The following is a 17,674-nucleotide window of genomic DNA, read 5'->3' as shown; positions in this document are numbered from 1 at the left end:
TGAGATAAAGCCACAAAACGGTATTTAGTCTGCTCTTCCTTTCTTCTACCTCCCCTCCCCCTCTGAGCCACCAATTGCCCCACTTCATCTATCTTCTGCCCCACTTCATCTGTCTTCTGGATCCAAGCACAGGTATGGCGGTTCTCAATGCAACATTCTCCTCCCGATTTGCCACCTTAGTTTACAGTTGCTACTCAGGACTCTGTATACCTGATCAAAATGGAGCCACACTCCCAACGTGTGTGTCCAAATGTAACAGAATGTTCTGAAGTGGTTACACGCCGATGTTTATGGCATTATAGAAAATAACTGATGAACATTAAAAAATTACCATCCAATTAGGTTTTGGTGGATGCCTAAGTGGAAAATGTTTCCATTCCATGGAACACAGTGATGATTTGATGAGCCACATTACAGCACAGAGTTTAATGCTGTGAAAACCTGCGACTCACGTTTGAGGTCTGCGTCTGTGATGTGACCATGTGGAATTCAATTGATTAGCAGCAGTAGAACCAAAGTGAAATATTTGTTTACCAATTATTGCTGGATGAAGAAGCGCATTCTTCATGCACAAACACGCAAAGCTACAGCCTAGGTACTGGCACTGTACAGTTCTCTCACATACATTGAATAGGTACATTGTGGACTTTGGAACACAAGCTTCCCTCTTACACCGAATAGTTGCAGAGGTAGTCTATGCTTCCCTCTCCCTATCTCCTAGAAAGAGCACACTTCTTAGGATATACTTCTCTGACATAGAGGGCTCAACACAGATGGTAGTTTTAGATGCCTCCCTAAGTTATGTATAATTGTATTTATTTGCAGAGTTGTATATAGCGTGCACATGACCCATCAGGGTATCAGAGCTCTGTACATAGATCATACTTACAAAGAAAAAAATGCATGAAGGGAAGAGAGGTAGAAAAGCAAACAATAGCAAACAAATACAGAAAGTCACAGTGGCTTGGTAGATCTATGACCTAAAGGAGTCCACATGTAAATGATTAATCACAGTGATAAAGAATCACTAGTAATTAAGTATTATTAGTGGAGGAGACCATTTAGCATAAGCTTTTTTACCTCTGTTTTGGAGAATGAAGAGGTGGGGTTTGTCCTTGTTTCTGGTGGAAGTAAGTTCCATATTCTTGGGACAAGGCCTGAGAAGGAGCGGTTGTAAGTCTTCTTTTTATTGAACTTCTGTGATTTCAGCAGTTGGGAATTAGAACTTCTTGAGGAACGACTACCCCCAGATAGTTCAAGTTTTTGGCTTGGTAGACAGATGTGTTGTAGTGCAGTGTCTTATGAGTCATGCAAGCTATCTTCAACTGTATTTTAGCTTCAAATGGAAGCCTATTTATATGGTTGAGGTACTGGGTGATGTTGTTGAATCTCTTGCATCCCGTCATGAGTCTAGCAGCTGAGTTCAGTGTAGGCCCTAGAGGGGCCAACCTTACTTTGGGTAGACCTGCGACTGTAGCACTCCCGTAATCTAAGCAGGAGAGGACCTAGGATTAGAATGCAGGCTACAATTCATCCGGGGGCAGGAAAGGTTTTATGTTCCTCAGTATAGTTAGCTGGAAATTGACTCTCCTGGCGGTGGCACTGATACAAGCTGGTATGTAACTGTTACCACGCATCTTTTACCACACATACCATTACCACGCATACTTTTACAACGCAGGATCTTTTACAACGCATACTTTACAACGCAAGACATTACAATGCAGATACTATTACAACGCATGCCATTACAACGTAAGTATACGTATAGGTAAGTATATCATTTAATTTAACCTTTTGGGGTTCAGGGCTGGGCTTGGGTTTTGGGGTACAGGGGTATTTTTAGGGTTCAGGGCTGGGTTTGGGTTATGGGGTACAGGGGTATTTTTAGGGTTCAGGGCTGGGTTTGGGTTTAGGGGTACAGGGGTATTTTTAGGGTTCAGGGCTGGGTTTGGGTTTGGGTTTAGGGGTACAGGGGTATTTTTAGGGTTCAGGGCTGGGTTTGGGTTTAGGGGTACAGGGGTATTTTCAGGGTTCAGGGCTGGGTTTGGGTTTAGGGGTACAGGGGTATTTTTAGGGTTCAGGGCTGGGTTTGGGTTTAGGGGTACAGGGGTATTTTTAGGGTTCAGGGCTGGGTTTGGGTTTAGGGCTACATGGGTATTTTTAGGGTTCAGGGCTGGGTTTGGGTTTAGGGGTACAGGGATATTTTTAGGGTTCAGGGCTGGGTTTGGGTTTTGGGGTACAGGGGTATTTTTAGGGTTCAGGGCTGGGTTTGGGTTTTGGGGTACAGGGGTATTTTTAACATATATATTTACAAATTATTAAATAAAAATTAATATAATTAATTAAAATATGTAATAATAAAATATGTAATAATTAATTACAATATTTAAATTATTATTTACATTATTTATTAATATTATATACTTACCTACGTTGTAATGGTATGCGTTGTAATAGTATCTGCGTTGTAGTGTAATGCGTTGTAAAGGTATTCATTGTAAAAGGTCCTGCGTTGTAAAAAATGCGTGGTAATGGTATGCGTGCTAAAAGTATGCGTGCTAACATCATATATCCATACAAGGTTGCATATTCAAATATTTGCCCAATGTAATACCAAGTGATCTAGTGTAGCCAATCACAAGTTGGGTGCAGTTGAGTGCAGTGAGTTGTTTGAGCCATTATTCTATGAGGGCAGAGTGATTGTAAGCAGCAACCAGGAGGAATTTGGTTTTGAGCATGTTAAGCATGAGGTGATTGCGGGTCAACCAATGTTGAGTTTTCAGTTGGGTACAGTTGTGCAGTTTAATGTCTTCATGTGAGAACATTTTCAAATATAGTTGTATATCATGGGCTGATATATGGTAGTGGATGTTTGAGAGCTTTGGAGTTCAGTAAGAGGCTCCATAAGCAAGTAAGTTGAAAAGGGTGGATGAGATCATGGAACCTTGAGGAACAGAAAACGTGACTGGGGGGGTGTCAAATAGGTTTTGATCTACTTTGATTCTCTGTGATCTATTGTGAAGGAATGAGGCGAATCACTTTACTAGGGGACCAGATAGTCCTATCCTCTTCTCCAGAAGGTGAATCATATTGTCTTGTTTTACCATATGGAATACAGAGGAGAGATTAAGTAGAATAAGCAGGCAGGGCTTGTTCCTGTCTAGCATTCTCAAGGTGTCATCAACATGTGTTAAAGCTGTTTCAGTGCTAAGACTGGTTCAGAATCCAGATTGATGTAGATCAAAGTGTTAAAATTCCTCAAAGGGGTTGCAGAGTTATAGGGGTAAGTATTCTCTAATAATTTAGCTAATGATGGTATGTTGCTGATTGGCGGTAATTGGTGAGGTTAAATAGGTCCGCATTTGGGATTATTGGAATAGGTGTGACCAAGCCTATCTTTAAGCAAACTTGAAACATGTCCTGAACAACAGATGCATTGACAATCTTGGTCCAACGAGGGAGTGAGGAAGGGCTAAGCTGTTTTAAGAGATTGGTGGGCAAAGGATCAATGAAATGATTGTGGAGTAGTGTGGCTCACTGGTTAGAGGCGGCAGACCCCGAAGCAGAGGTCGGCCCAGGACCAGGGCTCAATTCCCGACGCGGCAGCGTGTTGGGCCAATGTCAGCAGGCTCGATAAATCTCGCCTTCGGTGCCACTCTAACCTTGGGTCCCACTCAGCAACTCTGGGCAATAGCTTGCTTAATCTCCACAAACGGCCCCATCAACGCCGGGGATGCCTGGCTTCACCTTGGGGGCGCCCAATAGGGACCATCTGACAGGGAAAGCCAGGACGGGTTCCCCAGCGTTATACAGCGCCAGGAAGCCTACGGGTAGCAGTGCGCTTTACAAGCTCAAATACATTTACATTTACATTGTAGTGTTGTAGTGTAGCTAGTATTTTGAGTATAGCTGCTTCATCCAGGATTTTGAAGGCACTCCATGCGGCATTGTTTTAGTACCGTAGCCATCGGGAAAGATACTATCCTGGTGCTATACAGGTAAGAGTCTAGGCTGGGCCTGTGTTAGTAGAAGCTTTGAATCACAGTGCAGATCATTTTCATTTCTCCTTGTCTTTCTAATGAAATAGGAGGAGAAATCCTCGCTACTTGGCAATGATTCAATGTCAGCCAAATGTAGGTTAGAGTTTCATACTGTTTGTTGTTTGATGATTTTGAAGAGTTTGCCAGGTCTATTTTTTGCATTGTCTAGCTGTGCCCTAAAATATTTTGCTTTGGAGCTGCGGATGTGTTTATTGTAGGAACTTCTTGCCAACCTACTGTGCGTGAAGTGTGAGGTGGAGGTTAAGCTTCTCCCTGAACTTTCCGCAAGCCTTAAGCTGCGTCTCTCCTTGTCAAGGCTGTCATTGAACCAGGGTTTGGAGTGTTGGCAAGGTGTTCTTTTCAGCTGCTTAAGAGCGATCATATCCAAGATGTCTGTCATGGATTTTGTATAGTGCTCAGTAAAATCATTAACATTTGTCATGTTAGTTGGAGACAGCATAATGTTTTTATAAGTAGAGGTTAGATCATAAAGGTTAATATTTCTCGAGTTTCTAAACCATTGTCTGGGTTTAAGAAGTTGACCTTTCCTAGTCAACACCTTCTAAAGGGTTAAGTAGGAGAATAGGTAGTGGTCTGGCCAGTCACAGGGGTATGGATTTAAGTTGGATGGTGTTGTATTTAGATGTGATAAGATCATGGGTGGAGTTTCGAATGTGTGTTGGGATATTACAAAACTGAGTAGGTTTGAGGTCAGTGAGGAAGGCCTAGAGAGTTTTCAATAAGGGGTCATTAAAGTAATTCCAGTATATATTGAAATCCCCGAAGAAGATATGGTTGGTATGCTTATCAGAGTTAGATGAGGTGGTCTCCCTTATTTGTTCAATGAAAGGTAGGTTGTTGACCGGGGATGGGTAATGGGCCCCACTCTAACAGTAATGGTAAGCATCAATGCAAGGACAAACAGAACTGGTACTTCATAGTTAATTGTACTGCAAGCTTCCCTCAAACAAATACCACAAGAGCATAAAGACAAATAATTACGTGTTCTCCACTGCATAAAACTGTTTCTTACTCACTTGAAAGACGCCTTCACATTACTATAGGTTTGCAATCATGAAATTCTTTTTTTAAACTTTACAACGGTCTATCAAATTTCTGCAGCTTTCGAAAAGTAAAAGGTGGGAACATCACAAAATGAGTTAGCAGAAAAAAAACTCTGCGCACTGCTACAGATTACTCCCTCAATATGCTTTGGAGGCAGGGTCAGACTGAGATGGGAAATAGGACTGGCCTCCAAAATAAAAGGGTTACCCATTAGTGAATTAGATAGCTATATCAGTGTCCATGGTCAAAAACTGCAGCAGTTTTGAACTTGCAAAGACACGCTGAATGAGTGATGTTTTCCAGGTATGTAAGACTACATGGATTTGAGCTTGCTACAAGCAATTTTTATTTTAATATCAGTAAAATTAGCAGTAAAATCAGCCCAACAAACTGTAAAGAAGATCCACAAACAGGGAAAAGATCGGTCAACACACTGACCTATCAGACCGGCCCCTCGAGCACTGCCTGGTTGCCCTATAAGCCAGTCCGATCCTGTTGAGAGGTCAGAACAGATCCATGCCTTGGCTCTCAGCTTGTGGTGCCTACTAGGGTTCCTTAATAGAAAGAGAAGTTATCCAATGTGAACTGTGCTAAAATTGACATCTTGTTTCACACTATTAAAAAAAAACACTCCGTGTAATAATGACTGTAAACCACTACCAACCAGAGTCAGATCTGATCAAGAAGGCACAAGGCAAAAATCTTTACAGTCTCATCAAGATTACATCTGCATGTATATTGGGCAGAGTCACAGAGCAGATCACATGCATTCCATGTAAAATATGGAGCTCAAGAGAGAGAGATTTGTCTCTGGTCCATCCTTGGGTATCCATTTGTTCATTGTGGCTTTATGTCTGTTCTTCCATTTCCAGAGCACTGTGGATAAGCTGATCAAGAAGACCAACCTGGCTCTAGTGATTGGAACCCATTCCTGGCGGGAGCAGTTCATGGAGGCCATCACAGTCAGTGCAGGTGAGGCAAAGACTGTCGCCCATTCCAGGAGACTTCAATTTCGTGGACACAGGGTTTGCAGACTGGAGAAGTAGAAACGTATTCATAACTGACAGAGGTGGGCCCGGTGTGGTAGTTTTTGTTCAGGGATGGTGCCAGGTCCTGTTTTAGCAACCACTTCCTTTGCTCAAGTTTTCAAGCTGATAATCTAATTTCCGTGTTGGTCAGATGCATTCACCTCCCAAGGAATAAGCAAGGTCTCATCTCCAATTCTTTTACGTGTACGAGTCCCCACTTTTAAATCCCCGGCCACTCATTAACAAACAGGTAAGTATTGCAACATAGTTAATCAGAGGTAGATAGGACACTTGTAACCACTTTTGCCAGGAGATCTGTTGAAAAACCCTCATAAACGCTGTGTCTTCGAAAAGCGGTTTATCTCTGTTCTCTGCCCCACACTAGCGTTGTGGCATTTATCATAGGGTTCAACAACGTGCACCATGCCAGCCTCACCCGAGGCAATCTCTGATGTAACGTGGCAGTCTCCAGAGATCTCCAAATGTAACCCCACAGGCAGGTTTTTCTCAAAATTAAAAATAGTTTCCAGACAACATCCGTACTTTATTTAGTTGTTGGACAACTAATTAAAAGGTAAGATGGGTATGCTCAGTGGACCGAGTTATAGAGTCTCAAGCATATCACTTTAATTCACAAAAAAGTCGACATGTTTCAGCTCTCTTGGCCCCGAAGGGTCTATGGAGCTTTCGTCAGGACAACATATAACATAAAGTATTAAAAATACTTGCACGATTTGTGTTAGTATTGAGTGGGTTCAAATGTCTTACCCACTGTGGTTCGTGATTGTTTTCACCTGAGACTGTAGGTGAATACTCCGTGAACCTAAAAAGCAGTATCGGTCATTCCCTTCAGAGGGTATGGACTATTTAGTCCCAGGCCGCGTAGGAAGCAGGTTCCGCTCTTGTGCTGACTCTGCCCTCTGGACCATTTATTGGTATGGACATGGACATGGACATGGCATACCAGTGAACCATGGAGAAGTTGACCATAATCTATAATCTAAAATTCCGAATTTTCTATCTTGGTGGAAAGGACGGTGCAAGCCCTGGGTCAAGTATGTCAGGAATAGGAGTTTCAGAGGTTGCTCCAGTGGTAATTCATCAGTATCTCCATTAAACACATGGGCTGGCTAATTTGCATCAAAAGTTGAATGACTTGGAGGCATAAGGAGAAAGTCTGAGCAGAGGAATGAGGGCTATTGCTGGGCATCACCTGTCTCAGCATAGATGTTCTAACACACTAATCTGATCAAACACCAAAGGATGGGTAGGTAATCATTGAAGGAAAGTAGAGACAGGGAAGATCCTTGTGGAAAAATCAAAGAAGTGGCCCTTGGTCTTAGTGTTTGAGAAGGGATGGGGCCCATTTGAATTCTACTGAAGATCAAAGAGGAGATTTAGGAGAGCACTACAGCACAAGCCCTATAGCCTAAGCTTTACATGAACAATAAGATGTCAGCCAGTGTTAGTGAGATGCTAAGTTGCATGAAGGCACCAACATTGTTCTTGACATTGATTATTCAGCAGCCATGAGTTCCACCGATGAGGCCTCATTATGTCCCTCTGGTTGGGTCAGTCACCTGTCTGATTGCCATTGAATGGTCTGTGAGCATTGAAGAATATTGCAGTTCATGAAGGACTATGTGTTCTGATCATTGGATGTGGTCTGGCAGCTTAGAGAGATTTCATTATTTTTCATTTGGGCGTCAGTGAGTGACAGTTTGCTCCACTTGCTTGAGTTGGAGGAGACCCAGCGATTGTGCCGCAAACAGACGGTAAGGGGCAATATAAAAGGGCTGAGCGGGGATTGTTTTTGAATTGAGAGCTATGGCTAAGAGGAAACACAAAGGGGCATATTTACATGGGGCTATCACCACCAGAATGTCACTTTTAGTGATGTTCTGGTGGCGATATCCCCGTCTCCTTAGTTACAAAACAGAATCAAGCCACTTAACATGGCTTAACGCTGCCTTCTAAATAAGGTGCCTTTTCACGCTTCACTTAGCGCGAAAGGGATGTGCAATGGGTGTTACAGTGGGAGTTCTGCAACAACACCCATTGCATTTTTGGCACGGCCCCATATTTACAAGGATGGGGCAGAGCCAAAAAACTAAGGCCACGAAAAACCTGGTCTAAGGATGGTGATACAAGGAGAAATTATTAAGTTCTCCTCATATTTAGCTTTTTCTGTGTGTGCTGCATTCTGCAACCCCCGTAGGAAGAGCAAATCACCTGTAAAGATTATTTATGTGCAAGAAGTGTCCCTTCCGGCACATAAACAATCGCCCCTGCAGTGCAGGTACCCTTGCAACATGGCGCAAGGGTGCCTGCGCTGGCACTAGGCTGCGTTTTGAGCACCAGCGCAAGGGGAAACACTGGAGTGTGCCGTATTTTTGTAAATACGGCGCATTCCTTCATTTAAAAATGTTGGAACGTGGCGTTACCAATTTTGGAGTAACACCACGTTCGGACATTTTATTATAAATATCCCCCTAGGTTCTTTGAGGGATTAAGAAACATATCGCGTTGTGAGAGTGGGATGAAGAGAAGGATAGAAGCCGCCTGGAGCTGGAATGATAAAGGAGGAAAGGGTGGTTGGGACCGAGGGGATGAATGCATTATCTGTGTGGATAGAAGCAATCTTGTCAGATATAAGATTGGTAAGCTCCTTGCAGAAGGAGAAGAGTTGTGAATGGGCCCGGGAGATGAAATGGTTCATTAAGGGCTCTGAAGTGTTCTTTAGATGTGCTGTTCAGATGAGTTCTTTAGATTACAGTTTTAGATGATAGAAAGTTACATACTTCTGTCTTCATCCACATAGTCACACATCTTAAGTCTTACCAAGCGTGAAAGCTCCTCAAAGAACTGAGCGGTTTGTCCTACTTTTTTTTCTCACATCATTTTCCCTAAAGAATACACTATGGTGATATCGCTGCTGGAGCTCCCTCTTGAGCTAATTTTAGAGGGTTTGTTTGCCAGCTGCCAGATCCTCCCTGTTGCTTTTTTTGTCTTTCTGTCATTAAGTCACGGTTTACGGAGCTGCAGCGCACAAACTATTTTGAGCCTTTTCACCTCACTAGGGTTTTCCTTTGCCTGCATTTTATTCTCTGCAGGATTACCATCATGTCTCACAAGGCGTAAGATAATCGCTAATTTGTCTTTTAGGCGCTACCATCTCTGTCATGAGTATGTAGTGGCGGCCGTCATAAACAAAGGGTGGTGAGTGGGTGGGGTTGCGAAAGAGGGGTCCCCCAGGGGGAGGGAGATACAATATTAAAAATAAAAAATAAACGTACCTTTTGCTGCCGGCCACCTCCTGCATCACATCTCGTCATGCTGCCTCTCTTCTTCTTCCTGGGTCTCAGCATCCCCTGGGACAGACTCTGTGTCCAATCCCTGCACTGCAGAGCAGTACAGTGATTGGTCTGAGCAGGCAGGAAAGACGCCCTGCTCAGACCAGTGAGTCTGGGGTTACTCCAGCTCAGCTGCTCAATGCTGCTGGGCTGGAGAAAACCTTAGTGTGCATGCATGTTTGGTCGCCCTGTGATGGCTGGCCAAACACACATGAGCACGTAGGGAGTGGCCTGCACTAGCACTCCTCCTCCCCCTCCCATGCCTCTGCCTCCCCGCCCCCCCACCCCCCCAACACCGCTGGCTAAGAGCCGGCAAATGTAAAATAAAACGATGCAAGAACATTGTTTTATTTTACATTTGCAGGCTCTGAACGAGGCAGTGGGCGACGCTCCTCCACCATTGCAGAGGAGCTACCACTGTCTCTCTGACACTAATGGCTACTCCAAATTTCTTTCTCTGCTCATATTTCCTATTTTTCAAATTTGACTAACAGTCTTCATGAAAAAGACAGGCGAAGCGGCACATACATTATTTTAGCTCGAATTAATAAAATCAAGTGATCGCTTGCTCTTTTTCAGGATTTGAAAGGTCTCCTAGCGCCAGGAAGGGAAGGACTGGGCCTCCTTCTTACTTCTAGATGCTGAATCTACTCCATTGGATGCCAGGTCCTTCCATTCATGCTGTGGGGATGTGGTTCGCCTACTGGTAGAGACAACTTGAAGGTTTGTTCTGAATGTGGGATATTACTCGGTTCTGAAGAATGAAAAATAGCTGACTTTGCCACGTGTGCCTTTGCACTGGTAATTCTTCCCCTGATATGGAGTCCTTTGGTGTTCAAGCCTATGCAGGGGCGGCTCCTCAGTTAAGGCGTAGGAGCGTTGCCCCACTGCTTTAAGCAGTGCAAACGTAAAACAAAATGATAATAACGGAATGTTATTATTATTTTATTTTTAGTATTGCTGTTGTAATGCAGGGTGATTCTATCCTCGGACGTGGACCGCATTGTCGGCCCGTTACTGCCTTAACCAGCTAATCCCCTTAATACGGAGCGTATACTGTTGCCCTATCTGGTAGCTCCTATACCCCCAGGATAGTGACTTCTGCGCCATCCCTACAGGGGTTGAGCAAGTTAATTTAAACCTTGTTACAATTCTTACAAAAGTGAAAGGCATATATGTAATGTCCTGAGGATGAACCTGTATTAATCATAGGTTCGAAACGTCGTCGACTGTGCCACACTATATGCAGTTGAAATGTACATATTGATTCCAGCAATAGTGTGTTTGTATTATCGTCTGACTGTGAATTAACTACACAGACTGTTGAGTTGCCTTGTTTTGTTCTTTCGTTAGTGTGTCAGTTGACATCGGCTGGTGTCCTGCTGTTAACACTTTTTTAAAATGTTCTAAAAATTGCTTATTACAAAATAAATCTGTCCGGCTGGACTAAGAATATGGTGTCTATTTAGCCTATATTTATTTGACAATATTGCTCTGTCTAGGGACCACTGTCCTGTTCATAGATATAACTACCCTAAGGTCCCTAGCATATTGCTTCCTTGGGTTCCCTTGTAAACCAAAATGATGTGTTGTAATGCAGCCAGCCACGTTATTAGGGCGGGGAGGGGCTGGGCTCCCCTGACGTCGAGGGAGGAGTATTGATGGCTGCACCTTAAGTGAGCATGACGGTTTGGCCGGCCGTCTCGGGCTTTCTCACTTTTTTACGATAGATGCATAAGCATTGATAACCTCGCTTTGGCGAAGAGCCTTCATCCAGACACAGCCCTACCTCAATAGTGCATGATTCTCTAACCTTCCGGTAGAAGTTATCTGGGGTGATCTGGGACCATTTAAGACGGCGTGAGTCGTCCGTTGCTTTAAGCGTTCCCGTTGGTGCTTCTCCACTGATATGAGCTGACAGTGGTCCCTGCAGATACCCATATTGAGGGTTGTGATCACTATATACACTGTCCTCAATATGAAAACGGCGAATTAATGCGTGTAAGAATGAGGAGATTAAAATATAGTGGATAAATGACCCCCTCCCTCTTCCGTTAAAGGTGGGTACAGGGAAAGTGCGAAGTGGATCCGAAATGGACATGGTGCACATCATGTCCAGGTCACTCATCAGATCATTTAATGCCTCCCCTTGTGTGGAATGGTCAAAATGGAACCCCCTGAAGCGAGGGCATTCCAGCTCGGAAACTCCGGTAAGCATGGGGTTTCCGCAAGGGTGGATGTTGAAGTTCCCAGAAACCATTAAGTTGTGAAGAATGGAACCATAAGATTGATAAATAAGGGTGCCCAAGGTGGCAATATTACTCACACCCGATGGGCAAGTCACAGAATTATAAAAATTAATTAATCCCCAGCTTTTATCTCCCCTTTTTAATAGCAATGGCAATATACCTGGGCTAGGTGAAGGGACTACCGAAATCTGGCAATCGACTGTCAGGGAGATGTAGGTTACTAATCCTCCCATGGGTCTACCCCCAGCAGAGGAGATGGTTGGAACAGAAAAAGCCCTGTAACTCTCCAATAGATCACATTCTACTGACCAGGTTTCCTGGAGGTTAATAACAAGGAATTGCCTCACAAATTTGAGCCAAAGCGGATCCTTAAATTTGCTCGCTAACCCAGCAATGTTCCAGGATAAAAAAAAAAAGTTTTTTTCTACAGGTGCACCTAGAACATCATTCTCTGCCTCTTGTGGTTGCAGAATGTTTAAATCGAAGTCGGGCCCTCTCTCAAATCATTTCTTATGTAATTTCCTAGTCAATCACAGCCCTCCATCCCTGTTAATGGTGAAAATCTGTTATGCAGATTTACCATGGAACCTACACCTTGCTGTCCAACAAATAGAACTGAGGTGTGGACCACAGGTGTAAACTGTTGCATGGACGCAGGGATCGAGAAGTGTGACCACCCACCTTGGGCAACTGGCATTATAGCATTGCGGGGTCTTGCTCTTGGTTGATCGGGTTTATAAAAATAACCTAGCGGGAGTGCCCTGATTACTGAACCTGGCTTGCTAGGGGCTCGATGTGTGTCCCCAAACAATATCCTACCCGCTGTATGAGGATTGTCAAAATTGATAATAATACACTCACCCATGCCTATTTTGCTAAGGCTCCCGATCCATCTAACCCTGCGGACCATGATGATGTTTTTGGTCACTCTGGCCCCCAGAACGGCATCATTTGAGAGCCAGTGAATTGTTTTATTTTTAAGCTGCCCATAGTCCTCACTACCCCGCCCCCCCCCTCCCCACCCCAGGGAGAGATGGAACATTCCCTAAAACAACTACGTAGGGGGTAAATTCAGGTGGGAGATCTATTACTGGTAAGTTCTCTAACTGCACTTCGCTATTCTCATATTTCCCGTCCGTTGTTTGATGAAAATTGCCAGGGACACTACCGGGACCGCTACCACTTCTACAGGCGGGTGTAATCCTCCTTAAACCAGCTGCGGCAGTCCTATCATCATGCCCCGCAGAGGTTTCAGATAACTGTGGTGGGTGAGTTGGGGGTGGACCACAGGGGTAGGCCGACTAATTGCTTGGATGGGCCGAGGCTCAAATACCCATGCATTATTCTGACCGGGGTCAGCATTTAGATCCCCTGCAGAGGATGGTGTGGCCTTACTAATATGCAGAAATATGTACTCCTCGATCCGGGACAGCCTCTCAATGATAGGGCCTAGTTTTGCATCTAGTATGTTAGACAAAGAGGCCTATAGTGTCACTAACGCCCCGGAAAGATCCAAGGTTGGGGGGATAATAGGGGGAACTGCATTGAGTCTGGGAGATTTAACACCCACAGTAGATTTCATTTTTTTGGGTATCCACCAACGGATTGAGTTTTTCTTTTGGTGCCACCCCCAGACTGCAAGGTCCCTTTCAATATCTGGGCTACCTTTTCTCTCGGCATGCCAGGGGGTAGTTTCTCTGTAATACTAGGTAAGCTGGCATCAGCTCCCATAAAGCCCCTCCCCCCCTCTTTTATTACTAATTACAATGTCAGGAGATAAAGGGAGCCACAGAGATGGGCTCATCAGCATGAGTAAGCATCAAATTAGAAGTCCCGGCATCATACTCAGAATCCACGTTTGTGTCTTCGCGTAAGCTCACAGTAGATACAGGGCAATAACCTCGGATAGCAGGTGCTTCAGGCAGTTCAGTCTCTGGAACACAGAGGTGCTGGATGTTATTTGGGGACCTCGAAAGGCGCTTATTTACCAGCTCAATTTCCTAGTCCAAGACGGAAGCGGCCCTTTGCAAAAAAGAATCCATAGTAGAAACAGTTACAGACACACCCGGCTTCCCCGTTACCGTGTTAACGGGAACAGGCATGACCATACGCCTGCCCATAATTGATATAGAGTGTAAGATCCGTTAAGGAGTGGGAGATAAAAAACTAAATATCAATTGACAAAAAGACACCACCACAGCAGGATAGTCGCATATAAAACAATGAAGGGCAGTCTGCACAGAGAGAAAACACTTGTGAAAGACCCCAGACAGTACTTAGTTGTCCTTACACTTTGGCTTGGGGATCAGCCGCAACCATAATAAATAAGTGCAACTGGAAACTAAGTACCAGATATTTGGGAACTCCGATTGTCAGAGAGGGAGCCCAGCCCAGCCTCCTCCGGCCCCTGACGGGCCCGCCCTTGGCCGGGCTTTGCCCGCGGAGCAGGAGCCGCAACAGCCTTTTAGCGCCTCCGGGCGCAGGAGAGTGACAGCGCCTCCTGGCGCGAAGGTGAGCATGTCATCGTGGCAGCCTGGGATCCGAAGTCCCCCGTGTTCAATTCAAGCGGTTCCCACGGAGCGGGAGTAGCAATATCCTTTTAGCACCTCCGGGCGTGGGAAAGTGACGCGCCGGAGAGTGACGGCGCCTCCTGGCGCGAAGGTGAGCGTGTCAGCGTGGCAGCCTCGGATCTGAAGTCTCCTGGTGTACAATTCAAGCGGTTCCCGTGGAGCGGGAGCCGCAATAGCCTTTTAGCACCTCCCGGCGTGGGAGAGTGACTGTGCCTCCTGGCGCGAAGGTGAGTGTGTCAGCATGGCAGCCTGGGATTAGGCCTGGGTGGTAAATTTCGTAACGCTTGCGGAATTTGTGATATTTTGACATTTTCGCGTTCCGCGGAGAGGGCGAAAATGTCAAAACTTTCGCAATCTGTTGCAAAACACAAGTTTTTTCTTGTCTGCGCTTTAAAAATGTGTTCTTGCGTGTGCGGTGGCGACTTACCGGGTATCTGCGTTCGCCAATGAGTTTTTCTATCCGTTCGCGCGCGCCACAAGATGTTGGATTGTTGGTAACCAGTCACGCTATCCCACGTGAGTTTCCGATCGTGAACACGTCATTCGACCCGGAAAAGGTAATAAGCATTGCGAGCAAGATGGCCACGCCCATTAGCAACCGCATGCGCACCTTAGAGGTACATTTCCCGGTGAGCACGCAAAAACACATTGCGAACGGGCGGGAAAAGCAATCTCCGCATCTTGGCGAAGTTCCGCATGCTACCGGAGATTTTGCGCAATTTCATGATAGTTTGCGAAAGTCAATTTCGCAAATTCCGCCCACCCCTACCTGGGATCTGAAGTACCCTGGTGTCCAATTCAAGCAGTTCCCGCGGAGCGGGAGCTGCAACAGCCTTTTAGCGCCTCCGGGCGCGGGAGAGTGACGGCGCCTCCTGGCACGAAGGTGAGCATGTCGGCGTGGCAGCCTGGGATCTGAAGTCCCCCGGTGTACAATTCAAGCGGTACCCGCGAAGCGGGAGCCGCAACAGCCTTTTAGCGCCTCCGGATGCGGTAGAGTGACGGCTCCTCCTGGAGCGAAGGTGAGCGTGTCAGCGTAGCAGCCTGGGATCTGAAGTCCCCTGGTGTACAATTCAAGCGGTTCCCGCAGAGTGGGAGCCGCAACAGCCTTTTAGCGCCTCCAGGCATGGGAGAGTGACGGCACCTCCTGGAGCGAAGGTGAGCGTGTCAGCGTAGCAGTCTGGGATCTGAAGTCCCCTGTGTACAATTCAAGCGGTTCCCACAGAGCGGGAGCCGCAACAGCCTTTTAGCACCTCCGGGAGCGGGAGAGTGACAGCGCCTCCTGGCGCGAAGGTGAGCGTGTCAGGGTGGCAGCTTGTGATCTGAAGTCCCCTGGCCATGTTATGCACATACTTGTTCCCAATTAGAGATGAGATGGTGCACCCTAGCCATAAAAGGTTGTATGAGATGACGGGTGACAAGGTGCTCATCCGACCATAGACAAGGCTACTTTTTTAAGGTTAGGGGCCCTCCCTTACTTATGGTCCATTTAGATGACATGGGGTGTTATTGCTAGTTTATCAAAATAGTCCATAAAACAACAGACGGTATTGTAGACACGTTAGGTCTAAAGGAACCGAATTGGTTCCCATAATATAAAATGTTTCTTGCTTTTAGCTTGCCTTGTAGAAATCAAATGAGACTGACCAAATCAATGCAGATGTGCATATTCGAAATAGCATTCTCATGGCTTCAGCAATATAGCTCACATTCAGTAATAACAAACACTTCGGATTTGTTCATATTGGATAGGAAATTTGGATTCCAGCAGTTGAGGCTATCTTTGTTGTGTCCAGTAGTGATATTGGCTACACTAAGCAGAGTCAAAGGCTTGTCTAATAGGAACTGATACCTTGAGTTAAAGAAAAGAAACAATCTGGTTTTTAGGTGAGACCTACCAAAATATCAATTTGCCCTGGAAGTAGACAGATTGCATTGTTTACTAGGTACGTCTGTCACTGTCAGTTGGATGCAGAACCACTGGCCTCAGCAAACCTTATGTGTCGTCCATCTCTCACTTGTAGGAGGGGGGGCGCTGCTAAGCAGAAGAAGGACTCAGAAAAATGAGTCTCAAAGGAGGCATTGTAATACGAATTGAGTTGAAACTGAGCTGAGAGGGAGATAGGGTTGAAGATCAATGTTGTCTGCATTTGGGCATGCCTTGTGTGAATAGGCACTTCAAATATTGTTGAGAAAGAGGTTGTTCACTAGCAAATATCATACAACTCTGTTTCTCAGGTTTTCAGACTATAAATTAACCACATCAGACAAGAATCCTGACATTTTGTTCAGCTCATCGATAAAGATGGAAGCCTTCACCACCAGCATAGTCATACCCAATTTCAATTACCAAACCTGCAAACAATTTGCTAATTATTTTGGTTGAATACTACCAAATCACTCCTCAAATCAGTGGTTTTCAGAAGACTGGATTAAGGCAATAGTCTTCTGGTCTGCCTCCGTAATTATTCCTATGCTCCCTACACAAGTTTCTGAACTTTGCAAGCCCAAACCTTATTTAATCTTCACAGGCACACGCCCATCTCCTCCTCCCTTCACCAAGAAGGATGACTAAATGCCAAAAAAGCGTTACATAAATTAAGGTAGGGGGTATTCTGTAGGAATTATTGTGATTTGTGTATGTTGTATACATTGAGCAGTTAAGCCCTTTCATGTTTGTTCACACTGTTGTCCATAGCTGATAGAGACGTCTAGCCACAGATATCTTACCTTCGACTTTCCCATGGGTCAGACTGGATGGAATCTTTTGCGCGAGCAGTACCCCTGCACACTTTCGGGTGGCTGCGTTCAGTTCTGCATTGTGTCGTCAGCATTGTTGGCACTAGAAGTGATGTCAAGGTCACCTACATAAAAATAACAAATTTCCCCCATGGTCAAATCTTAGTTTCTTTTATGGCATTGCTCTCAACAATTCTACAAGTAGCTTTCAATTTAGTCCAGGGACACCAGTGTGTTTCTTCTCATTAATTATATAAACGCGCGTGGACCTGGCGTGTAACAGACCTGGCGTGTAACTAAAACACTGACGTTCCGGGTTACCTCAACCTTAGAATTTGTTTCAGAATGTGTATGACTGGGATACTGGATGAATGAGTGGTGTGCATGAAAGTTGGTGTGTGAGACAGGGTAATTGTTAGTTTTTTACTTAATTTGCTAAAATCACAGAGTATACACTGTATAGACTGTTATTATAGCATTAATCTTTGCACTTATTTATATGAATTGTATTAATATCTATGTTGATGAATTGATGTTCAACCTTGAAAAAGATTCAAAAAAAGAAAAAATTGTTTTAATAACACTTTGATAAACTTATCTCCAAAAAAAAGCAATAAAATATAATTAATG

At 44.8% G+C, this 17,674-nt stretch overlaps 1 protein-coding gene across 2 annotated transcripts in view; it reads left to right on the top strand.

Moving 5' to 3' along the window:
- Positions 1–17,674, top strand: part of LOC147692440 (sodium/calcium exchanger 2-like) — a 1,124,793-nt gene that overhangs the window by 1,036,760 nt on the left and 70,359 nt on the right. For both annotated transcript variants that reach the window (XM_086938642.1, XM_086938643.1), the window contains one exon: positions 5,981–6,080. In XM_086938642.1, coding sequence (XP_086794768.1) covers positions 5,981–6,080 — 100 coding nt within the window. The remainder of the gene's footprint in view (positions 1–5,980; positions 6,081–17,674) is intronic.

This window comes from Lissotriton vulgaris, chromosome 9 (assembly GCF_964263255.1).
Source record: "Lissotriton vulgaris chromosome 9, aLisVul1.2, whole genome shotgun sequence".
NCBI classification, from domain to species: domain Eukaryota; kingdom Metazoa; phylum Chordata; class Amphibia; order Caudata; family Salamandridae; genus Lissotriton; species Lissotriton vulgaris.
This window is presented reverse-complemented; position numbering and strand designations above follow the sequence as displayed.